The sequence below is a fragment of the Macaca mulatta genome, chromosome Y, assembly GCF_049350105.2.
Source record: "Macaca mulatta isolate MMU2019108-1 chromosome Y, T2T-MMU8v2.0, whole genome shotgun sequence".
In the NCBI taxonomy this organism is placed as follows: domain Eukaryota; kingdom Metazoa; phylum Chordata; class Mammalia; order Primates; family Cercopithecidae; genus Macaca; species Macaca mulatta.
Window position 1 is genome coordinate 7,544,634 of NC_133427.1, and position 26,654 is coordinate 7,571,287.

The 26,654-nt window shown below is 38.0% G+C and overlaps 1 protein-coding gene across 1 annotated transcript in view; it reads right to left on the minus strand.

Annotated features, from left to right (window-relative positions):
• Positions 1 to 320: 320 nt before the first annotated feature.
• Positions 321 to 26,654, minus strand: part of LOC106995380 (BCL-6 corepressor-like) — a 43,266-nt gene continuing 16,932 nt past the window's right edge. Inside the window, 11 exon segments of the mRNA XM_077989815.1 lie at positions 321 to 1,744; positions 2,977 to 3,133; positions 3,345 to 3,422; positions 4,003 to 4,148; positions 11,922 to 12,088; positions 17,739 to 17,993; positions 18,350 to 18,675; positions 18,999 to 19,238; positions 19,710 to 19,973; positions 25,239 to 25,422; positions 25,815 to 25,864. Of these exon segments, the coding sequence (XP_077845941.1) occupies positions 1,453 to 1,744; positions 2,977 to 3,133; positions 3,345 to 3,422; positions 4,003 to 4,148; positions 11,922 to 12,088; positions 17,739 to 17,993; positions 18,350 to 18,675; positions 18,999 to 19,238; positions 19,710 to 19,973; positions 25,239 to 25,422; positions 25,815 to 25,864 (2,159 nt within the window). The 3' untranslated portion in view covers positions 321 to 1,452.

Here is a 26,654-nt window from a genome sequence, read left to right on the forward strand (position 1 = left end):
AGTTAAGCTATGAGTACACAAGTCATGCGGAGTGATACAGTGAACTTGAGATGCAGGAGGTAAAGAGTGATGTGGGGCCAGGGATGAAAGAACTACACATTAGGTACTATAGATACTATTCGAGTAACAGATGCACTAAAATCTCAGAATTTGTCACTATATTATTCACTCACGTAACAAAAAACCACTTGTACCCCTAGAAGTTATTGAAATAAAAAGTTTTAAATAATTGAAATTAAGCCACCAAGGAAATTTGTCAACTTAAAAAAAAAAAGTAACAATATGTTTTAGGATCACATAGGACACAGGACAGTTCAATATTTTCATTTCCTCAACAGTTTTATTGCATCTTCAGAAAATTTCTGTAACAGTGTTACAAAAGCATAAATCTAACAAAGTTGAAAGAAATTATAAGCACAGAATTAAAATATTTACGTTTTCAAGCAAACTCAACTGTCATTAATTTTCATAATTTTATAGTGAATAGAAAAACAGGCTGGGTATGGTGGCTCACGTCTGTCATCGCAGCACTTTGGGAGGTAGAGGCAGGCGGATCACTTGAGCCCAGGTGTTTTAGAACAACCTGGGCAACATGGCTAAACACTGTCTCTACAAAAAAATAAAAATAAAAATAAATAAATTAGCAAGGCATGTTGACATAGTCCTATAGTCCTAGCTTCTCCAGAGGCTGATTATGAGAGGACAACTGAGTCCAGGGATGTAGAGGCTGCAGTGAGCTCTGACTGCGCCTCTGCACTCCAGGCTGGATAACAGTGAGACATTGTCTCAAAAAGAAAGAAAAGAAAAAAAAGGAAAACAAGAAGGAAGAGGAGGAGGAGAAAAATAAATCGAAGTTTCTTCATTAAAAGATCATAAAATATTTGAGTTTGGTTCATAGAAATTAATTTATAACCTTTAAGTTAGGTTATAAATTTCATATAATTAGTTGTGTTTCAATGTAATTTTAAGTTGAAATATACCCAATAGCCTATACCTGGCATGAGAAGATATACAGTAAACAAAACAAAAAAGTTACAATATCAAATGCTTTTACCAAATTTATTATCCCAAACACTTTCTCAATTTTGATGACATTATTTATAAATGTTAATGATCTCTGTCATCAGAGCTTTGTGTGGAAAAAAGTGAACACATAAGGCTCTTTTTCCTTATTCTAGTTTCCTTTTAAAAGATGTTCCAAATGTAAACAAATTTATTCAAAGCAGTTTCCATACATTTAAAATTAAAGAAACATTTCAGTAATTTCGTAACAAAAGTTTAAAATAAAAAGACATCTTTCTAGGTCTTCTAGCTAGAGTGCTCATCTTACATAAAGCTGAAATATTGTCATATGTCATAATGTCCCTTTTCCAAAGAAATAGTTGTACTTTGAGAAACATAAACAAGGATGAACACTACAACACACAGTATACAGTGGGACTTGACTTCTCCTCAGTGGTCCTTCTCTAAGGCCACATCCCTGGGATTTAAGCATTCCAGAAAGGAGCCAAGAAGAATCTGAAGTTCATTTGTAAATTCTAGTAAATCTAGTAGTTCATTGCTTTCTGGATTGAAGGCTTCCAAGTCTTTGGAGGAAGAGAACAAGATACTTGCTGAAACCTGTCTGTAAAACTCTGCCTCTGCAATTGGGATAATTTTCAGATGTGGAAAATTACAGCGAAATATGCAGGATGACATTTTCAGTTTCTTAAGTACATCTGAAAGCAATAACCAGTTTCGTTGTCTGCAAAATAAAAAGAAAAGTAGTTCCAATTTCTGGCAAAAATAAGAGTTCCCCCAACCATTAATTATCATCTTGAAAAAACTACCTTGTAGGCCTAACAGGAGTCACTTACTTTCACTTCAACACCCCTGCCATTTCTCACCATATCCACTCATAGACCAACATTCTTCTTTCAAGGTAAGGGTAAGTATCTACTTCTAATCAGGGTAACTCTGGATTCATCTGGTTATTGGACATTTGTAGAAGAGCAAACTGAATTATACAAAGCAAGGGAAACACCTTAGTGAGATTTATCATAACACCTACTCCACTGCTTTCACTGCTGATGAAAAAATATTAAACTCCTGTTGACTCAGCTCTCACCATAATTTGGGTAATGACTCTTAATATGTCTCACTAGGCTTACCGAGATAAGTGAGTCTGTACCCCAACCCAAAAGGATAACTACAAACACCTCTTTGATCTTTCTTCTTCCCCAAGTCCATTCCTTTCACACACTCTGCAACACAACTTTACTATTTCTATTTCTAATAAACTTCAAATCGAAACCACATATCATCTTCTCTTAGTTAGGATGCCTATCATCAAAAGACAAAAATAACATTATGTTGGTGAGAATGCAGAGAAAAGAGAATGTGTGTATGCTGTTAGTGAATTCCTCAAAAACTAAAAATAAAATTAGCATGTGATTCAGCAATCTCATGGTTAGGTATATATCCCAAAAAATCAAATCAGCATGTCAGTAAGATATCTGCGCTCTCATATCTACTGCAGCACTCTTCACAATAACCATGACATGGAATCAACCTAAGTGTTCATCAGCAGACAAGTGGATTTTAAAATGGAATATATTTACATAATGGAGTGCTAGTCCACCAAAAAATAACTTGAATCCTGATATTTGCTTCCCAAGAAGCCCTTGTAATGATCTGTTGAAGCATTCCTAGGACTCCTTCCAAAGAATTTAGTAAAAGAAACTTCTGTGCTTCGGGTTCTGGAGCCTTACTTGCATTGGTGGTGTTCTTTTGAGGATAATTTATACTATACTATAAAACCAATTAATTAGCTGAGTATAATCAATCTTCTAAGAAAAAACATATTTGCTACATCAGGTAAAACCCTTGGGCATTTAGCACTCACCCACCCTCATCTACTTCAAAAGCGCTTTAAGTCCTGCTACTACCCACAAAAGCAGCTCGGCCAATTTTCAGTGACATGGCAGCCATGCTCACCCCTGCAAAGATGAAACTTGAATGTTATAACAAGGTAAGAGAGGGCTATCTGAAAATTCAAATTCAAACACATCACTGCAAGCCTCATTGTCATCATCCTGGTCCTCTTGTCCTGGGGGGTTTGCCAAAACACTGGATCCCCCTTCATTATCTGGTTCTAATGGAGAAAAGAAAGAGATAAAGGTGTTAGTAAGCAATAGTGGAATTTCAGCTGTCATGAAATGAAGAACTCTAAATAAAAATATAAAAATAGATTCCTTTCCAACACAGTCTGTTTTATAGCATGCACAACCTATCTTCCCTCACCCACACCAAAGAAAAATGTCCTCTCTATTTTTCACTGAATTAAAAAGAATAATATTGCTCACCACAGACAGAGCTGCCATAGAACTCCCAAGAGCTATTCAGCTTATTGTCACTGCAACCCTGTAGGTCATTTAAGTAATCTGGAGAGAGAGGAAAAAAAAAGATCAGCTTTTTAAGAAAAGTTAAGATGAGTAATTCCAGCAAATTTGCAGGATACTAAATCAACATACAAAAAAACAGTTATATTTCCATACTAGTGTATGGAAGTAATCCATTTCCATACTTGTGTATGGAAATGTAGTCTAGTAATGCCTGGGGCTTGCATGATAAGTTCTTCACTGAGTTACACAGACGACTCTAAATAACCTCTACTATGGGAAGTTTGAGGTTTCCATTATCCAGAATCAAGATGTAAAAATATTTATTTGTTTAAAAATTCTTGGTAGGAAATCCAAATAATTGGGGAAATCTTTTACAGTGTTAGTGGTAGAAACAGATCAAAGGAAATATAGAATCAATGGCTACTCACTGAAATAATTAGCTTCACTAGACTACTGTATTATGCAATACAAAAAAAGCCACATTGCTGCTGTTTTAAAGTCTCAAGCTTTTTAATTTGTACCCAGTAAAACTCAAATCTCAATAACCTAGTCCCCATCTAATATATGAATAAAGAACATATCTTGAACTTTGTTATTCCTGTTCCTTAATGTGACCTACCTGTTAGAAATATTTCCATAACTTTGCTGTGGGTCATTTTCATAATGGTTCTGCCTGCGTAGGTGGCCAAAGTGGGGTCAGCGCCATAGGAAAGGAGCAGGCGGACAATTTCCAAACAATCATTTTCAACTGCACCATGGAGAGGCCTAGTAAGAGATGTGCAGTGGGATTAAACTCATGCACACTTGCTCATTTCTTGACTTTTCTTTAACAATAGGCAAAATTGGATATATGTGTAACATGTGAGCCTCACAGACACAATATTCAACTGATGAAGAATGTCACTGCCATGCACAGATAGTAAAATTACTGACCCATCATCAAATGACAAATTATTGTTATTATACACATAATCCTTTTAACAGTACCCATGCAGGGACTATTTCAGGACTAACTCTCAAATGAAAATCTATCTCAATCCAAGGCCTGAAAAACTGAAGACAGAATAAATATTTTAAAAGTTTTGAAGGAAGCAGGGACAGGATATAAAAACATAACTAAAAAAAAAAATTACCATTATGAAAGCTAATACAACAAACAACTGTTAAAAAAATTTTTAAATATGCCTGTTTGTTTATATAAAGAACCTGTGTGCAAAGATAAATGGTGAGTTTAGACTCTCCTAAAAGCCTCTCTTGTTACCTTTCAGAGATCTGTGATCAAACTTGTGGCTCAGAACCAGGGTGGTTAGAATCAGGATGAGATCCGAAAAAATACAAAGTTCTCTCACCCATGTCTACTGGAAGATGGAACACTGCCAACAGTGCCCTCCTGATGGAATGCTGTTTGGAATGTGTGAAAAACCAAAATACATTTTCGTTTTTTTTTTTTTAACTATTAGCAAACCCTAATACCCAGTCCTCAGGCAGCCACCACATTTATACCACCAGAGGATTCCACAACAGACAAATCTTGGTTTCTGACCAATAAACTAAGGTCAAAAGCAGGATGAAGTCCACGTCTGGGGATGTGGATGGTGATGACAGGTCCTTCTGAACCAGCTGTGGGACATCTGTACTCTGAGGACTCAAACGTATACTCAAATATACGTTTTGCATATAGTCACAATAAAGAGTGCAGAGTCTTACCAAGCAACACCACTAATTATTCACTAATTATTCACCACTAATTATTGACATTTTCAGGGGCTTTTGCCACTGAGAACATTGAAGAACAGTCCAACACTCCATGCCCTCACTACTTACCAACTGAGAGAAAGATATAAACCTACACACACAGGAATAGGAAGAAATAAGGCTCCAAATGCCATCCAATGGCCAAGAAAGGCCCTGAAAGTGAAGGTTGAAGGCAATGAGGAGTTTGAGCTTGGACTCTCTGGGAGACCATACACGAGGTATGAAAAAGGATTTTTGAAGCTGCACAAGGCCTCATGAAGCAGAAAACTTGTTCTGTTGGGCCATGAAGGAAAGTTATGCCAATTCAAGGAAAAAATGGTCAAAATAATAATCTCACTACCCTATCTCAACCAAATGCCATTTGTGTTCTTGCTTTTGAGTACAAGAATGACTTGGTCACTGACTTTTGGAGAGAAAAGAAAATTAAAAAGAAAATTAGAAAAAAAATGGTTAGTTTTTTTTTTTTTTTAAAAACAACACTATTATAAAACCACAACAAGAAAATTAATGTGACCCTAATACTGAAATAAACCCTATCTGGTGCAGGGAAACACACACACACACATCTTACACATACACACACATATACATGTGTATAAATATATATACACACCGTAACTTAAAAATCAGAATTAATCCTACCAAGGTAACCACAAGATTTTTGTTTGCTTATTTTGAGACAGTATCTCAACTCTGTCTGCCAGGCTGGAGTGCAATGGTGCAATCCTGCCTCACTACAGCCTCAACCTCACTGGGCTAGGGTGATCCTCTCACATGTCTCCTGAGTAGCTGAGATTACAGGTGTGTGCCACCATTCCTGGTTAATCACTTCCTCCCTTTGTCCCTTCTTCCCTTCCTCCCTCTTTTCCTCCCTCCCTCCCTCTCTCTCTCTCTCTCTCTCTCTCTTTCTTTCTTCCTTTCTTTCTTTTCTCTCTTGTAGAAACAGGGTTTCACCATGTCATCCAATCTGGGCTTAAACTCCTGGGCTCAAGTGATTTGCTCCTTTGGCTTCTCAAGGTGCTGGGATTACAGGCATGAGCCACCACGCCCAGCCCCATGTGTGGTTCTTTTTTCAGTATTATCATTCTAACAATGTAGAGGTTATAGTGATAACATTTTAAAGTAGCAGTGTGGAAAAGGAGTAACTAAAATGAGGCTGAACATTTACGAAGGTTATATCCTAACTCTTGTTAAATTTGAAGCACTGATTTTTTTACTTGTGGCAAAAATATATGTAATGTATATTTACCATCTTAACCATTTTTAAGTATTCAGTTCATGGCCATTAAATCTTTCACATTATTGTGTAACTATCACCATCATTCATCTGCAGAACTTTCAACAAGCTCTGTACCCACTAAATGGTAACCCTATTCACCTTTCCTAGCAACCCAGGCAACCACCATTCTACTTTCAGTCTCTGTGATTTTGACTTCTCTTAGCATGTTGCATGAGTGGAATAGTAAAGTATTTGTCATTTTATGATATGTATATTTCACTTAGCATAAATGAACCTCCTCAAGGTTCATCCCTGTTATGGCATGTCAGAAATTCCTTCCTTTTAAAAATAAATAATATTTCGGACGGGTGTGGTGGCTCACTCTCATAATCCCAGTACTTTGAGAGGCTGAGGTGGGCAGATCACGAGGTCAGGGGTTCGAAACCAGTCTGACCAACATGGTGAAACCCCGTATCTCCTAAAAATATAAAAATTAGCCAGGCATATTGTTGGGTGCCTGTAGTCCCAGCTACTCAGGAGGCTGCAGCAGAAGAATCACTTGAACCCGGGAGGCAGAGGTTGCAGTGAGCTGAGAACGTGCCACTGTACTCTGGCCTGGGCAGCTCCATCTTAAATAAATAAATAGAATTCATTTATAGATACCTAGCAAATTTTGCTTATCCATTCATCTAATGATTAACATTTGAGTAGTTATTACTTCTTGGCTGCCTGCTTTCAATTCTTTTCAGTATACACATACCCAGAAGTCAGACTGCTGGATCATATGCTGGTTCTGTTACTAATTTTTGAGGAACCTCCATTCTGTTTTCTATAATGACTGCACTATTCTACACTACTAGCAGCAGTGTAGAAGAGTTCCAATTTCTTCACATTATCACCAACATTTGCTATTTTCTGTTTGTGTTTTTAAAAAACACTCCATCTATTCTAACAGGTGTGAGTTGATATTTCATTGTGGTTATGATTTGCATCTGCTTGATAATTAAAGATGCTCAGTTCCTTGTGGACCATTTGTGTTTCTTCTTTGAAGACATATCTATTAAAGTCATTTGCTCATTTTTTTTAATTTGGGTATTTAGGTTTTTCTTGATGTTGACTTACAGGAGTTCATATATTTTAGATATTAACCATTATCAGATACATAATTAACAAATGTTTTGTCTCATTCCATATGCTTACTTTTCATTCTGCTGACTGCATATTTTGATGCACAGAAAGTTTTAAAGTTTGATGTCTTACTTATCTACTTTCGCTTTTATTGCCTGTGCTTCTGATAACATAGTCAAGAAATCAATACCAAACCAAATGTTATGAAGCACGACCCTGACCTTTTCTTCTGTCAGTTTTATAGTCTTACATCTTACTTTTAGGTCTCTAACCATTCTGAATTCTTTTTCGCATATGGTGTAAAGAAGTACATTCCTCTACATGTAGATACCCAGTTTTCCTCACACTTGTGGTTGGACAGACTGCCCTTTCCCCATGATGTAGTCTTAGCACACTTGTTAGACACCATTTGACCACATACATGAGGATTTATTTCTAGGATCTCTATTCTGCTCCTTCGGTCTACATCTGTCTTTAGGACCGTATGCTATTTTGAAGAATATTTTAAACCCATGAGGTTTGAATTTCTATATACTTGTTTTTCTTGATCAGATTGTCTTAGCTATTCAGATTTTCTTGAGATTCCATATGAATTTTATTATAGAGTTTTCTATTTCTGCTATATATACTGTTGAAATATAATAGAAATTGCATTAAGACTGTAGAAAAATGTGACATTAGCAAGACGGTAGTAAGGGAAGCCTCACAGTCTCAGGGAGAAAAAGTCTTAACAACAACTTGAGAAATCAGTTAATTTGAAGTACCCTAAGAAAGCCCAACATCAAGAAGAGCTTTACTGACACAAAGTTTACCCATGATTATCCTCCCACATCTAGCACAATGCAGAGCAACAGGAAGAAAACTCTTCCTTCCAGCTTCTCCCTAGGTAGAGAACAAGAGTGTGTGCATTCAACATCTAGCTTCCCGCACGGCATCTCTGAGAGACTGGTTCCTGTCTGCCTGACTCAGAATGCTGAAGGTACTCTTCAGATGGTCTCTTGGTCAGCTCAGGCTGCCACGACAAAATACTAGGTGGACTAAAAAAAAAACAGAAAAATTATTTCTCAAAATTCTGGAGGTTGCATTTCCAAGACATAGGTCCTAGCCAATTGAAATAAAGACTCTGGCCAATCCAGTTTCATATGAAGGTCATCTTTGTAGCTTGCAGTCAGATGTCTTTTCATTACATATTCACATGACATAAAGAGATATCTCTCTCTTCTTATAAATAAGGACGTGATCCTATCAGTGTAAGCCTTCATCAATATGACTTCATTTAACTTTAATTACCTTCTAAATATCCTATCTCCAGATACAATTAGACTGAGAGGAACAATATGTGAATGGGTTTCAGCATATGAATTTTATACCTCTTCTCTCTCTCTCTACATATAGATCTATATACAGACCAACAGATATTTCTATATATAGATAGCTCTATAGACACACATATAGATCTTTATGTGTATAGATTTCCATATCTCTATGTACATTGGGATGCATGGATAGATAGATAGATAATTTTTTTAAATTTATTAATTATTATTATACTCTAAGTTGTAGGGTACATGTGCATAACGTGCAGGTCTGTCACACATGTATACTTGTGCCATGTTGGTGTGCTGCACCCATCAACTCGTCATTTACATCAGGCATAACTCCCAATGCAATCCCTCCCCCCTCCCCCCTCCCCATGACAGGCCCCGGTGTGCGATGTTCCCCTTCCCGAGTCCAAGCGATCCCACCGCTCAGTTCCCACCTATGAGTGAGAACATGCGGTGTTTGGCTTTCCGTCCCCACGATAATTTGCTAAGAATGATGGCCTCCAGCTGCATCCATGTCCCTACAAAGGACACAAACCCATCCTTCCCCATGGCTGCATAGTATTCCATGGTGTACATGTGCCACACCCTCTCAATCCAATCTGTCACTGATGGACACCTGGGCCGACTCCAAGTCTTTGCTATTGTGAACAGTGCTGCAATAAACATACGTGTGCATGTGTCTTTATAGCAGCATAATTTATAATCCCTTGGGTATATACCCAGTAATGGGATGGCTGGGTCATATGGTACATCTAGTTCTAGATCCTTGAGGAATCGCCACACTGTTTTCCACAATGGTTGAACTAGTTTACAATCCCACCAACAGTGCAAAAGTGTTCCTATTTCTTCACATCCTCTCCAGCACCTGTTGTTTCCTGACTTTTTTATGATCGCCATTCTAACTGGTGTGAGATGGTATCTCATTGTGGTTTTGATTTGCACTTCTCTGATGGCCAGCGATGATGAGCATTTTTTCATGCATCTGTTGGCTGTATGAATGTCTTCTTTTGAGAAATGTCTGTCCACATCCCTTGCCCACTTTTTGATGGGGTTGTTTGTTTTTTTCTTGTAAATTTGTTTGAGTTCTTTGTAGGTTCTGGACATTAGCCCCTTGTCAGATGAGTAGATTGCAAAAAGCCCTCTGGCATCCAAAGTTTCTGATAAGAATCCCTTTAGGAATTCCTTCTTTCTTGTTGCTCTCAAACTTTATCTCTTTATAGTTTATCAAGCTTCTTGGATGTTTACATTTATGTATTTCATTAAATCTGGAAATCTTTCTGCTAGTATTTATTCAAATAACTTATCTCCTTCTATCTGTATATTTTCTTCATCAGGGACTTGTACATGCATATGTTGGTCTGCCTGATGATGTTTCACAGTTCCCATAAGCTCTGTTCATATCTATCATTTTTATTTCTTTTCCCAAGACTCAATAGTTTCAATTGCCCTATTTTTCAAGTTTTCTAATTCTTCTGCCAATCCAAGTCTCCTCTGAATTCTTCTAGTGAAGTTTTCATTTCGGTTTTACTTTCTGCTCCAAGATATTTTCAGTTCCTTTTTATATGTTATCTCTTTATTGCTATTTCCACATCACGAATACATCATTTTATTGACTTCACATCTTTCACATCTTTCTTTGTGTGTCTGAGTTCCTTTAACGTAGTCATTTTAAAGTGTTGGTGTAGTAAGTCCACCAACTGGTCTTTGGGGCAATTTCTGTTTATTTTTCCTTGAATGAAACATACTTCTGTTTCCTTTTTATGTTTTGTGATTCTCTTTTGGTTGAATCAGGGACATTTCAATTTTTTATTTCTACTTCTTTTCTATTGTGTAGCCAGAATCTCACTATATTGTCCGGGCTTATCATGAACTACTAGCCTCAAGTGATCCTCCCAACTTAGCCTCCCAAATCATTAGGATTACAGACATCAGCCACTGCACCCAGCTGACATTTGAGTCTTACAGTGTGGTTAACAGACTTTAGAGTTTCAAAATAGTTACAATAATTTTTTTAAAACTATTGCAGAGTGTCTCTGTGCCAAGCATCAATTTGAAGTATAGATTTCTCAGTTCTCTTCTGAGCCCATGACTTTCTGAGGCCCCTTGTACATGTGGTCAGTTTTGTTCAGTTTGCTTTATTTCTTCAATACTTTATTGGATTATAACTGACATACAAAAAGTGTAAAATGTGATGTTTTGGTTGTATCTATATACTGCCAAATGATTACCACAATGAAGCTAATTAACATTTCCATCACTTCACACAGTTAATTTTTCACATACATATGGTAAGAATATTTAAGATGTACCCGATAGGCAAATTTTGAGTATACATTATTATTCACTGTAGTTACCATACTGTACATCAGATCTCCAGACTTATGCATCCCGCATAAGTTAAACGTTGTGCCCTTTGAATAAGCTGTTTCTATTTTGTGATTGTTTTGAATGTCTTAACTATTTATAAGTCTAGCTGCCAAAAGAGAAAAATGAATAAAAAGCAGGAAAAAAGACAATGGTAAATCCACTGGAAGTAATTTCATCCAAAAGAGAAGCTGATAACAATATTTGCCTGTCTCAGTGTCTGCATCTCCTGTCTGTGATGAGAAGCAACAATCAGTGATCAGAACATAGATCTCCAATATTTGGTGGACAGGATGCTTTTTTACCCTGGCTTCTGCAACTTTATGCAAGGGACTTCAGAAATGTGTACAGGGCTACCTACCCTTGGTCCGGTGTGGAGGGAAGGTACCCTAAGGAAGCTAAGAACTGCTAAGACAGCTAATATAATAATATTAACTGCAATTTCCCTGGAAGTTATAAGATTTGAACAGACTTTAGAGTTTCAAAATAGTTAAAACATACAAATTCTGCCAATGTAATTGTCTAGATAGGAAGTCTTTACTGGTGCTATTCTGCCTATTTCCCTCTCATGTCATTAACTTTTCATGTTATATTTACTTTGGCAGAATTGCCTGATTTAGTTCTAGATGATTCTACCATTCATGTGCTCCTCACTCATGTTTTCTCCAGGAATTCCTGCATACCCTGAAAAATATTGTCTGTCCCCTAAATTGAGCCACAAGGTTGAGAGTAAAATATACCACTAACCTGGTTCCATCTTGGGCACTGCAGTTAACATCAGCACCATATCTAAGAAGGTGCTGCACAATATGGAGCCATCCACGTGCACAAGCTTCATGTAGAGCACAATAACCTGCATTGTCTTGATGATTCACATCACAATGCTTGTTCTCCAGGCAGTACAAGACCAAATCCTGTAGGGAAGAAAACATGTCACTGCACAATGAATTTTGTAATGGGGCTGTTCTAGCTTGGTAGTGTCCACTTTAAAAAATACATACTCTTATGCCCAAGAACCCACTGTAGGTTACCCAAGACATGGAGACCTTGGTAAAAGGCCAACACATGTGTGAAGGGCTTGTGATATAGACAGTGTAGTCCATGCCTCTGCAGGTTGGTGACACTGTGAAACCTGGCTCTGCTACCCAGCTGTCTGGCTCTCAGTAAGTCAGACTTCATCTTCTCCAACTCTCCATATCCTCCTCTTTAAAAACAAAAGGCTATACAGACTGGCTGTTTGGACCATTCAAGTAGACAACTACAAAAGCCCTTAACCCAATGCCTGTGTCAAATTCAAATAAAACAAAATAAAGATAGAGATCTCTAAATTTAAAACCCTTTGAGAAGCAAGAATTGCAATGCAAGACATACACTGAGATCATGGAGTCTTCAGTATGTCTGAGGAACAAAAAGAAACTTGAAGATTTCATTTAAAAAAAGAGATAGAAGGTAGAAAGAAATGTTACATATTGCTCTTTAAGAAAGTTCATTGGCACTTAGTAAAGTTTTAGGGAGCTGCAAGCTCTTACTGGTAACTGATGGTGATGAAGAATTAATGTAAAAATTTCAGCAGGTTGTTTTACTAGCTATTAAATAAAACTGGACTCACATTACAGCAGGCAGTTTCAGAAGCCAGGATAGCAGAGAGTTACATTCTTAGAGAAATAGTATGTGATCCAAATATTTTTTCCTTCTGGACTCTCAACTGTTTTAGCGAGGTGTAGCAAGAATGACCCAGTTCATATGATCAACTTTCACAATTTTTTAATCTAAGATCCTTCTCTGAGAACACTGCTTTACTTTATCTGGGAGCAACTATCTTAAAATTAGACATAGTTGTGTTTTGGTATTCAGAGGGACTTGTTTTGCCTGTCTTTGTTTAAAGTTAAGGGAAAGGTATGTGGATAAATGTCAGAGACTAGAGTCACGTTTCAGTAACAAACAAGTCAGAAAAAAATTTTTTTTGAAAATATTTTGAAATTACACTCAGTTTATTAGTTTTACAGGTATTAGTAATTATTTTGAAGTGTTAAGTAACATTATTTTGTTGAGAGGGCAGGCTTCATACAGATTAGACAGGCAATAATAATAAAATTTAAACACTATAATTAAAATAACTGACACTATATAGAAACAAGGGGAAAATAACAACAATACAACAAATTTAGTTTGTATAATAGTTTTGAATTGACAATTTAAACCTATGTTAATCAACCAAATAAATTAGGAGCACTGTATAAAACATGCTGTCATTACTAAGTGATGTTTTATCACTGGGTTGAATTAAAGCAGAGAATGTTAACTCTATAAAAGTGATCACATGTCTAATTTTGAACAAAAAATTGTGTTAAGGATATTGTGAGAGTTTACCACTAGGCACACTACAAGGATATTTTTAAGTTAGGTTTTGTCAAGTTATTTATAGCAGTTATTGATTTTGAAATTGTAATTACAGTATTATTTCTCAAGTGAAAATGTAGGCATTAAGGAGGTAAAAGTGTGATTATGATATGCAGTTTTGTTCTGATACCTTGTAAAAGTCAATTATAATGTAGAAAATGTTTTTTTCTTTGGTTTGTAGTGTGAATGCTTTTGATTATGGTATTAGACATTTTGGCAAACTTTTTGTGTGGCTCATATGTTAGCAAAAAGATTCATTTAAAAATATTTATTTGGTTTTAGTTAATAGCTTTGGGAAAAATGAAATTTTAGTTTAGCAATTTTATGGAAAAAAGTTGGGTTGGAAGGACCTAAAAGAATTTACAAAATAATGTATAGCATTACACTTTAAAAAGTGTATGATACCTTTTTTTAGGAAATGTAACTTTATTATACTGCATAACTATGTACTCTGTATTTAAAGACTGATTTCTGAGACTAGATAGCTAACGTAAGGCCAACTTCAGATTTTACTTATGGCCTTAAGGTTTGGGAGCTGTCAGGAAGTGAGAGTTTTACATTATTAATTTATTGTAAGGCTGGAAACCCTTGAAGTTATTTTATGAGTATTTTAAAATCTGACAGTTAAAGTTTTGGTGACATAATCAATGTTTTTAATTATATTTTGTTATAAATAAAATATATTTTGTTATAAATAAAATATATTTTAAATTTTGGAGAAATTAAAAGAACAAATTTTATTTTTGCTTATAGAAGTATATTTTATTAAACTATAAGTTATACTTTAAAAGACATTTTTTAATTGGAAAAATAATTTTAGAATATTTTAAGTAAAGTTTATAATGTTTCTGTTATTAATTTTGTTTTTCATTTTTGTTTTGACTTTGATTTTATAAATTTATTTATGTCTTATAAATTTATTATTTATATTATAAATTTATATTATAAGTCTTATAAATTTATAAGTTTTTTTATTAGAGTTTTGAAAGTTTTTATTTGGCTTTTTGAACTTCAAGTTATTAGAAAGTTGTGTTTAAGACAACTTTTGTTGGGCTGAGCACAGTGGGTCATGCCTGTATTACCGAGTTATTACAAAGCTGTGTTGAAGACAACCATTTATTTGGCTTAGCACAGTGGGTCATGCCTGTAATGCCAGCACTTTGGGAGGCCGAGGCAGGTGAATCACTTGTGACCAGGAATTCAAGACCAGCCTGGGGAATATGCAGAAATCCCCATCTCTACAAAAATACAAAAAACAGTTGGGAATGATGTCGCACGCCTGTAGTCCCCACTATTCGGACATGAGAGGATCACTTGAGCCCAGAAGACTGGAGGCTGCAGCCTCCACTCCAGCCTGGGAGACACAGTGAGATCCTACCTCAAAAGAAAAAGGAGAATATTTGCTGTATATATATATAAAAAACACAAAAATTTCTTTGCCTACTTCTTTCCTACCAGCCCACTAATTTCTGACAAAGACACCAATAACACACATTAGGGAAAGGACACCCTATTTACTAAATGGTGCTGAGGAAACTGGATGTCCATATGAAGAATGAAACTAGATCCCAAAACCTCACCAGACAATAATATCAACTCAAATAAAAGACTTAAATGTAAGACCCAAAATACAAACGTACTAGACAAAAACAGGGGAAATGCTTCAGGACATTACTCTAGGCTAAGACTTTATGTTTAAGACTTTAAAAGCATGGATAACACAAACAAAAACAGGGAAATTGAACTACAACCTCTGCAAAACGATCAACAGGAGTGAAAAGACAATCTGTAAAATGGGACAATATATTTGCAAACTGTTCATATCCAAGAAGGGACTAATATATAGGGAACTCAGCTCAACAGCAAAAAAAAAAAAAAAAAAAGACAATAAAAAGTAGGCAAAGGATCTGAATAAACAGTTCTCAAAGGAAGACATATAAATGGCCATCATATATGTAAAAATGTTCAACATCATTAATCATCAGAGAAATACAAATCAAAACCACTCTCAGGTACCGTATTACTCTAGTCAGAATGGATATTATTTAAAAAGACAAAAAAATAAATTCTGCCAAGGGTTTGGATAAAAGGTTGTTTAACAAACTCTTGGGAATGTAAATTAGTACAACCAATATGGAAAACAATATGGAGGTTTCTTTGAAAACTAAAATTAGAGCTACCATATAATCCAGCAATCTGACTACTCAGGCTAATGAAAAAGAAAAAAAGCGAATCCCGATAGGCAAACATGAAATCAGCCTAAATGTCCATCAGTGAATGAAAGGACAAAGAAAATGTGGTATACATACACAATATAATATTTTAAGCCATATAAATGAATCAAATGCTGTCATTTGCAACAACATGGAGGGAATTGAAGGTCATTATTTTAAGTAAAATAAGTCAAGCATAGCAAAAGATATATCACATATTCTCACTCATATGTAGGAGCTGGAAAAGTTGATGTCATGAAGGTAGAGTATAAGATAATAGTCTCCAGAAGCTTGGAAGCCAGTGTAGTTGTGGGCAAGATAAATAGGAGTTGGTTAATTTAGGGTACAAGTATACAGGTATATCAAAGGCATAAGTTCTAATGTTTAATAGTAGAGAAGGGAGACTATAATTAACAAGAGTATTGTATATTTCAAAATATCTAGAAGAGAAGGTTTGAAATATTCCCAAAACAAAGAAATAGTAAATGTTTGATGTAATGAATATACTAAATAGCCTGACTGGATCATTACAAATTGTATGGATGTATCAAAATATCACATATAGGCAGGGAACGGTGACTCGTGCTTGTAATCCCAACACTTTGGAAGGCTGAGGCAGGTAGGTCACTTGAACTCATGAGTTTGACAGCAGCCTGGGCAACATGGCAAAACCTTGTATCTACAAAAAACAAAAATTAGCTGGGTGTAGTGGTGCATGCCTGTAGTCCCAGCTACTCAGGAATCTGAGGTGGAAGGATCACTCTGCCCAGGAGGCAGAGGCTGTAGTAAACTGAGATCACACCACTGCACTCTAGCCTGGGTGACACAGCAAGACCCTGCCTCAGAAAAAAGAAGGTTTTTTAACTAAAAACTTGTGATCTATTTAATTTACATGTTGCAAATTCACTGAATATCTGAAAAAGTTACTATTTTTCTAACCATCCAAGTGGCAGTCTAGAAATTTTAGTTATCCAAATACCAGAAATCTAAAGCAACAAAGTCAGCCGTCCTTACACAAACAAAAACAATCTCAAAACCACATGTGCCATCAAAAGCTTTGTGACCTAAAGATGTATAGATGTGGAATTCACTGAAGCTGTTCATTGGTATAGGCCTCACATCCATCAGCTCTATACAAACAACTAAAACTGAAACTATTCCTAGGTTATTACCTATCCAAGTCATTTTAACACTTCTGGGAGTTAGTTTCCTCACATGAAAACAGTGATACTAGTTGGCAAAGCTGATGAAAGAGTAAAATGAGTTAGTCCAGATCATGTGAGCTTAGAAAGAGCACTCAGCCCAGTGCTGAGCTTACATTCGCCAACACTGTCATCACCCATCCTTGGAGGAGTATGGGTGTAGGGGTCAGGAGTGAGGGGTGATGAAGGAGTAGTGACTTGGGGAGAAACCCTGAGTCTGAATCCTTCCTCCATTGCTCAGCCCTAGGGCCACCTTACCCTGTCTCAGAAAGAGACCACTCAGGTCTGCTCCACACCCTCATATCTGAACACCTGTGCCTAACCTGCATTGCCACTTCCTGCCTGCTCTCCACACAGGGCCACCATAGCACAAGCAACACTAGATAGAGCTAATAACACCTCTTCCTCTTGCTAATCAGAATCCAAAAGGGCTCATTAAATTTCCCCAAGTCACCAAGCCTTGAATTTTGTCAAATTTTATAGCAGAAATAAGTTAGCCAGACTGGAGGATGCTGAAGCAGCCTGCCTGACTGCATGCCTGTTTGCACACTGTGACTGCACAAGCCACCAAGACAGAAGGCAGACTGGGGCTAACACAAACATGCTACTGTAACACCAGCCCAATCCCCTGATGTGAAGGGGCTGAGCTCTGCTGTCCAAGTACCTCCCACTATCCCATCCTAGCTAGCATGACCTGCCCTCTAGCTGGAAGCAGCAGCTGCTCTAGGAGTGCTCACCAGGACACTCACCTCATAGCCAAGCCATGCTGCCCGCTGCAGGAGAGTCTCACCAGCATGCCTATCGACAATAATTCTCTTTGCTCTCAGCAGCATTGGGCGAGATTGGTTGGTTTCTTGAGGGAAACATGAGTGTGGCAACTTCATGGCCTGGGAAGCTGGTAGCAACTCTTGCAAGCAGTTGAAGGGCTTCAGCTCCTGCTTGGATAATGTCAGATCATAGTTGGAACTGGGTTCAAGCCGCTTTATGAATCTTGGGACAGCTGACTATGACAAAACGAGTTAGTATACACAGTTAAGATTAAGACTACATCCTTTCCACATCCACTGCTTCCCCTCCTCCTTCCTACAAGACAAATCTGCATGGGGAAGGCAGCTTCCTTTCCTTCCTTTGAGGTGGAATATCAAAGGAAAAGTGTTACAGACTGGGGTATGAATTTAAATTTTAATAGTTTCCAATTTTATCACCATCAAGGAAGACTATGCCTCCAAGACAGGGAAGTTAGGAGTACAATAAAAGAAAGGCTTTACATCCTTGAGAAAAGCAGGCAGGTGGGGAATGTTGGGGTGAGAGGAAATAACCCCTACATAAGCCTAAGGAGAAAACAAGTGCTAAGAGGTACCTTGCCATCAGCATTCTCAATGTAGCAGTCCCCTGTTAGCAGGAACCCCTGCCTCAGGTCCTGAGGTATCAAGTGCTTAGTTTTGCACTGTCTCTTCCCAGATGGCTTCTCACTGTTGTTGGTGTATTTCTCCAGCAGGGAGGTAGCAGGGCAATCCTCTTCCTTGTTTGTGCACAGCATATCTGTCTTAACGCTCTCTCTAACTTTCTGCTGCTTATCAGGGAGCCTCACCGATGGTATGCAGCGTGGGTGAGACAGCTTTTGGCGGCTTGCATTGTTGGATAAAAGCTTCTTCTTTGGTGGAGGGCCTGAGAACATAGGCAAGGCTAAATATAGAGGGTGCAGCATGGTGGCAGAGTAGCTAGCAGGCAAGAGACACGGGGAAAAGGGCAAAAAAAGGAGGCATTACTTAGTTGTAGCCCATGCAGAAAGAAAATACCACTGTTAACTCTTACCTGGGAGCAACTTCAGTTTTAAAATTAAGTTTTCAGACATAATTATCCCTCATACAAATGGAAAATAGGTTAACACATCAAACTGCAAGTAGCAAGTTTCTTCAAAGTGCTCAGACAAGAGAACAGAAAGCCAACTCTCTCTACATTCCACAAGGAAGTGGGTATAGGGTAGTCAAGAAGTGGCCTCTACATACCTTCTTCATTGCCACTGGGTTTGAGAGATTCTTCCAACCAGCTTCTATTGCCTTTGGCCTCTGCCCTTTTCCTGCAGAGTTTCTCTTTCATGATATCATAATCCCAGGCAGTGACCTCAGGCTGAACTGTCTGGGTCACTTCCTTCCTGCCTTGCAGACCGGGTTTGCTCTCTGCTGCCAACACCTGCTGCTCCCACTGTTCTCTAAGGTGCATCAAGTGGTGTTTCTTAGGATGAAACCCTGTAAATGTAATATACACCTTAAGGTTGGTCAGCTCACTATAATGTGGGTCTTCTAAGTGGATAGAGGAATTTGTCACTTCCCTCTAGGGCCAGTTACCTAATGAATAAATAACTACACATTAACAAAAATGCTGCCTTGAAAGGAACAAATGACTTTATGCATCACTAGTAGTGTGAAGGGAGAAGGGAAAGGAGGGTGGTTACCATCTCTGCTTTTGGGAGAGAACCTAATTGTTTTTGACCCTCTCTGGGCTTGAGTGCCTGCATCTGGCTGTGAAGCAGGGGCTCCAGGGTGGAAATCTTATGGAAGAGGAGTGGGAATAAAAACTCTTCACTGCTGTGTGTCATGGCTTCCCTTCACTGATTCTGTTTATGGGGGCTGCATGCCATATATCCATATTCCATGTCTATCCACTGTGGCTGTATGCACAGGCCCCCTGAGCAGGCAGGTAAAAGTGACAAAACTCACCTATATAAACCTGTTTTTGCTTGTTTTTTAGGAAAGAGTCCTCTGGCAACTTCTCTGGAGTAGTCTCAGTCTGGCTGCTGTCACTTGAGACTTTGCATTTCTTTTCTAGCTGGAGGATGGGGCTGTGCAGCACATCCATAGCTACCTGGTCTGTAGCTAACTCACCCACAGGCTGCCTTTCCATTAAATACTTCTCTACAGGAAGATCTTCATCCTTTAGGGCTTTAAAGGGATTGTGCTGTTTGTTTCCAGGACTATACTTGCCTAGCATGAGAGAAAACCGGAATACATAAATGAATTCAAAAATCACTATGAGAAGGCAGGATTCAGGGAACAGCTGGGACCATGTCAAGGTAATCTGCTGTTGACAGATGCTTCTTTAGAAACTGGAGTTCTCACGTTGTTAATATCAAAATCTCATAAATAGACTTCTCCAAAGGAAGGGTACACTGAAGATGAGCAGCAAGCAAAGCAGAGAGTTAGGCACATACCCCACTCATAATTCTCTCCTTTCACCTTTGTATATTAGGGAAATGAGACATAAGAAAGAAGACGAGATATCAATGTTATCTTTAAAAAAAAAAACAAAAAACTACAGTCCTTTCTTTCAGCAGCAGGATCCAATCAAGCTAGGACTGGCATAAATATCTCTACAGTAATATTTGCTGAGGTCATAATTTTGAAATAAACAAAAGACTGATGAGATTAAGACAAAAAATATGCCCAAAATGTCATCTACTGAAGGGGTAACACCAATATTCACTTGGGCCAACAGCAGAGATCATGAAGAAGGAGGGAAGGGAGACAGCATGTCAAAATAAACCTTGAGCCTTATTGGGCACAAGTAATCATCTCTCCCGTAGGGCCCATGGTCCAGGACATGGCAGCTGTCTGCAAAATCAGCAGAGGGAAGCAGCTGCTGGAGGAAGGTTGAGAACCCCCGGGCAGACCCAAGATGTGGCAAAGAGGAGTCTGGGAAAAGCCAAAGACAAGGTTTGACAGCACATGCACAATTTCAGAGACAACTTCAAAACTCAGTCTGCTGGTTGAACACATGTGGAGGGAAAAGCTTTTCACTGGAACCAAGGAGCTTCCATTTCCTGTTCAACATAGGAGGACCACAATGAGGACACTGGTCACACCAGCTGGGACTAATCAAATGTTTGTAGAACTATGGACAGCATAAGGTTTTGGATGAAAATGAAGAATATGTCACCAGAAACTGGATGAAAGGATACCCTTCCTAAAACAAGTTCAAGGAACTTGGCAGAATTGCCTTCATGTCCAAAGATGTTGTGAAAGGCAAGGCTTAAGAGCAACGAACTAGGATATCTACAAGCATACTAAGTCTTAAAACATTCATGGTACTGTATGGCTTCCTTGGCAACTTACCAGCAAAATGAGAGAAAAGAGAAATGATTTAAAGACAAAATTTGTAATTAAAAAGCATTATGAACATATTTGGCAAACTCTGTATATCAAGTAAAGAAAAAAAAGTGGTTTCAAGAGAATAAAAACAACATATAGCAAAGCTATCATTTGCTAAAGAGATAGTTCAGATATAAGGAAAACAGGTGCTATTCATCAAGACTATGGGAGAATGAGCCTGAAGGAATTTGAGAGATCTTGGAGGAAAGATATTGCCTTGTAGGCAAGTACACCACCTCAAGTATCTATTCCTTGCATTTTGTTGCAGTGATCTTTGGCTACCCCAGTGATGGCTCAAGCTGACCCAGATGTGCCTCATGTCACACTGCCAGAGGGGATACGCCTTAATCTACAATGATATCCATATGGTTCTGATTCTACAGGTATATATAATCCCTGAGCCAGGGCCACATTCACCTGCATTATAAAGGATGTTTTGGATAGCCTGGGGCTTCAGGAAGAGTCATGTCACAGGGGGATAGCCAGATTCTCACTACAGTAATGCTTTGTGGAGCTGTGAATCTGAAGCCATCTCCAAGAGCCCAGAACTGTAGAACTACCAGAGTGTACCTTCAGCCTGGGAGAGATATAGGAATGTAACTCCAAACCATGAGAGTTTCTGGGTGGACTAAAGCCCAGCAAAACCATGCAGGCAGGAATGCCTAGGCCTTGAGGGCTGAACTCTTACCACCGTGTGCATAAATGTACGACATGAAATCAAAAGATATGATTGTCCAGCTTTATAACTCAGTGTTGGCTGGGTGGGCTGGCTCATGCCTGTAACCCCAACACTTTGGGAGGTTGAGGCAGATGGATCACGAGGTCAAGAGATCAAGACCTCTCTGGCCAAAATGGTGAAACCCCACCTCTACTAAAAATACAAAAATTTAGCTGGGCATGGTGGCATATGCCTGTAGTCCCAGCAATTTGGGAGGCTGAAGCAGGAGAATCACCTGAACCAGGGAGGCAGAGGTTGCAGTGAGCTGAGATTGCGCCACTGCACTCCATCCTGGCAACAGAAAAGACTCTGTCTCAAAAAAAAAAAAAGAAAAAGAAAAAGAAAAAGAAAAAAAGAGAAAGAAACAAAACAAACCAACAAACAAAAAAACTCATTGTTGTTGTTTTTCTCCCCCTTTTGTATTTTGGGGTTATCTGGAACCAGTTACTCCTTTCTTCTTGCCTATTCTCCATTTTTAAATGGGAATGTCTTTCCTACGCCTGTTCCACCATGGCATTTCAGAAGCACATAACTTCACAGGCTCACAGTAGAAGAGAAATTTGCCATATAGTAAATTATGTCTTGTGTCCCATTCATATCTGATTAAGAAGAGACTCTAGATTTTGGACTTTTGAGTTGATGCTGGAATGAGTTAAGATTGTGGGGCTATTAGGACAGAATGAATACATTCGGCATATGAGAAGGACATGAATTTTGGAGACCACAGATGGAATGCTATGGTTTGAATGTTTCCCAATGGTCAAGTGTTCGAAACCCAGTCCCCAGTGCAACAATGTTGAGAACTGGGACCTGTAAGAGGTAATTAGGTCATGACCATGGACATTAATTAATGTCATTGCTGTGGGAGTGAGTTCATTATTGTGGAATTGGGTTCATAATTAAAATAAATGAGTTTAGTCCCCTTCTTCTCTTTCCCTTGTGCTCTCTTGCCCATCTGCCTTCCATCATGGGATGCAACTGGAAGATGGAGCTCACCAGAGAAGGCCCTCGTACTTCTTGGCCTCCAGAACTATGAGCAAATACATTTCTGTTAACTATAAATTACCCTGTTTATACCAGTAGAAAACATACTAAGACATGAATTCTTCCAGTTAGTCCATTCAACTTCTTTGATCCAATTAGTCTCTCCTGAAAGTACTATGGGAGGGACTAAGGATGCAGAGTAAAAATGTAAGTATTGCCTTAGGAAATGCCATGTGCAAATGGAAAAGTATACTTTTAAACTTTTAAATTGTACTGTCTCCTCTCCCTAACTCCTTTAAGATAGAAAACATGTTTTGAAAAAAGTGATTGCATGGTGTCACAATGTGTTTGAGAGTCACAATCAGGCAGTGGCTTAGCTAGTGTGGGACCCAACCCAGAATGAACTTCCTTTCCCACATCAAGTATCAGACTAAGAAGTTCTTAACCTGAGTGTTTTAGATTCTACTTTTGTCCCTTATATCTGAACTACAGGTTGCATACAGTCATCTGTATCTCTAACACTCTCAATTGTCTAAGGCTTCTTTCTTGAGGAAATGGTTTTCCAATTAAGTTTTATCCCCACTGCAAAATTATCTCTCACCCACCTGACCTTTTGCCCAAACTGAGAGCATATTTTACTGGAAGAGTTGTGATGAGTATTTCACAAGGTGAAGTTAGTGGGCAATGACTGACTGGTAACCTCATCTCTCTGCTCAGTGAATGGCACTACCTCTATAAGACAGCCCTGGCCAACTCTGTCTACTCCAAAATTTCCCATATGGTAAAAGCTACCCAGTGAGGGTAGGGAGGTCTCCCTTTCACATACAACCTCTTGCTCCCCACTTCATGAGGAGTCCAGCCAGGAAAGGATGGCCAGCCTGCTACACAACTGTGCCTTGGAAGGTTGTAACTCATCTCATGGGCATTCTCCCAACTCTCCACATAATACCAGGAAACCCAGGGGACCATGACCTCACCCTGAACTATTATCAAGAACCCTCCATTGCTAAATTTGGGGTTCACTGCAATCACATTTACACGCATAGAGTTTCCCTACTTCTTAAAAGGACTTTTCCCCAAAACTGGTTCCATTCACCCTTTCCCAAATTCTCCAAGTCATTACAAAAAGGGACAATAACTTCAAAGAACTGAGGTATTTTCACTATTATCTCTTAGGTCAAAGATTCTCATTCCTCTAAATAAGCTCCTGCTACTCCCCTCACAAGATATTACACAACCTTACAAAGGCCAGTAATAATCCCGCCCACAGTGACAGCCCAAGAAACACAGGTTATCAGCTATAGAGATGAGAGGCTCTATGTTCCTTTGCTGCACATCTCAACCTGGATGTTCTCAAATTAGACTATTTCAATCATCACCCACAGCATTAATCACAGGGCAAAGGATATAAATTAAGAGATGCAGGGGTCCTAACCATTAGACTCTATCACTGCTGCTATTTTCAGCCCTTCTAAAAAGCAGAAAACCATGTGCCCTTGATAGATAAGAATGTGACTCTGTTATTTGAGGTCTACCACCTGCTCCCTGCAGCATGGTCTTGTAAGACACAGCACATACATTCTATAATTTGTCACAGTTGTGTCAAAGTAGAACCTCATAGAATTATTTCCATGGCAACATTTACAAGTCTCCACCTCAAAAATAAATTTTGCCACTGTTGGTGCCACAGATGCTGAGCCTTAACAAGATAGGAGAGGACTGAGACTTTTGAGGGTTTCCCATGGTCCATTTCCTTTGTAAGCAACTGTACCACCACAGCTGAGGCTAACCTTGTTATAACTTATGCCTCCTCCACCATAGGCATCAACTTTCTCTGATCCTAATCCAATGTAGTCTACAAAGCATTCAGGCATATTCTCCTGGAAGAGAAGTTTCTGAGCCAATAACTCATAACTCCTGCTCAGGCACTGCGACCGAACACACTCTAGGTCTGCTTCAGTGGAGTGGCTGGCAGAAGAAAAGGAAACCCACATTCAAGAAGGAGGGGCTAATATGTACACCTACTATGCATCAACAAAAATAAATCAATAATTTAAAAAACTGAAAAGTGTACTGTTTCTAACTATAGGGCTAGGCCTCTTTTAGAAAAGGAGATGTGTCCCTTTTCTAAAGTAAAATAATATTTCACAGATTATTAAAAGGAAATAATCTTTCACAGATAATTCATTCCTGATTGCCACAATGATTAAAAAGACAATCAGTCCTTCACTCCACAGATGGCAAAAACAGCCCATTATTCTAAGAAGACACCATACAGAAGTCAGAATCTTGTATGTGAATTGATTTATCTCAACTCCCTGGGCTCTGGGGGCAGGATCACCCTGTTGCCACCAATGTGGTAATTGAGCCACACAAGCAGGTGGCTCAGCTGTACTTACATCTCTCACGGTTATTCTGGCTGGCAATATCCTCCTCCAGAACACATTTTGGCTTTTTGTCCCGATTTCCTTTCCATCTCTCTGAGTCAGCTGTGCTGAATTTGTATGCCTTGGAGTCTTTAGTTTCTGAATGGCCACCTTTTTTCTCACTCACCTGCAACTCTGAGAAGCGCATCATTGCAAGCTAGAAAAAAGAAGAAGAAAAGAGGGATGAAAACAACAACTTATCGTAAAAGTTATTTTGTCTTACATTAAAGAAAAATATTTTCAAACAAATATTTGCCCAAAACTAATCACAGAGATAAACTCTTTAACCACACTGTTTTCAAGGAGTTTAATATATCTAGATACATAAGCTATAAGCGTGTATATCAGTGAACACATTTTTGTGCACATTCTCTTTTGGAATAAGAACACAACACACAATCAAAACAAAATAGAAATAGCAGAAAAAAAATCACAAGGAATATAGGCTATAAACTAACTTTTGAGTATTTAGAAATAAAATTTAACTTTAAAGGCTTATATAATATTGTAATAACAATAATATGAAAAACAGAAATTTGAAGAACTGACCTCACAGTAAGCACTAGGCAGACATAAAATATTGTCCTTTTGTAATTCTTCTAGTCATGTAATTAAAATGGGCACTCAAGGGGGTCATTTAAATAACTTCATTCCTTTTTGTAAAGATAAATTCTTCTTAACATTCAAAAAAAAATGGCCTATCATCTTTGAAATGAAAGTAAAAATCTTAGAAAATTCCTATACAACATGTATCATAATTAACTATCAAGGTAAATATATGCTATATCCCATTCTGCAAGAGGTAGGGGAGTGAGTGTGTGTGTCTGTGTGTGTGTGTGTGTGTGTGTGTGTAAGTTGAACCATCCTGCAGACCCGCAGCTGCTACACATCTTCTCAAGCAAGTATCAAGTAAGGTATTCTGAGCAGCACTTCTAGATATATTGGTTATTTTATCAACAGAAAAATAAAATCAACTGCTAGGTAAATGCCATGCATTTTTTAGAAATTATTCACAATAATTAAAACTTCTGTTACAGGTTGAGCATCTCTTTATGTAAATACTTGGGACAAGTATTTTAATTTTTATCAGATTTTAGAATATGTGCACATACATAATAAGGTATCTTGAGGATGAGAACCAAGTCTAAACAAAAAAATTCATTTATGTTTCACATACACTTTATACACATAGCCTAAAAGTAATTTTATTCCGTATTTTTAATAATTTTGCATATGTAAAAAAGTTTGTGTTAAGTACTTGTGTGTAGGTTTTTCCACTTGGGGCATGATGTTGACATTCAAAACGTTTCAGATTCTGTAGCAAATCAGATTTTGAATTTTTGGATTATAGATGCTCAACCTGTAACTGCATTCAGGTGATGTTCTCTC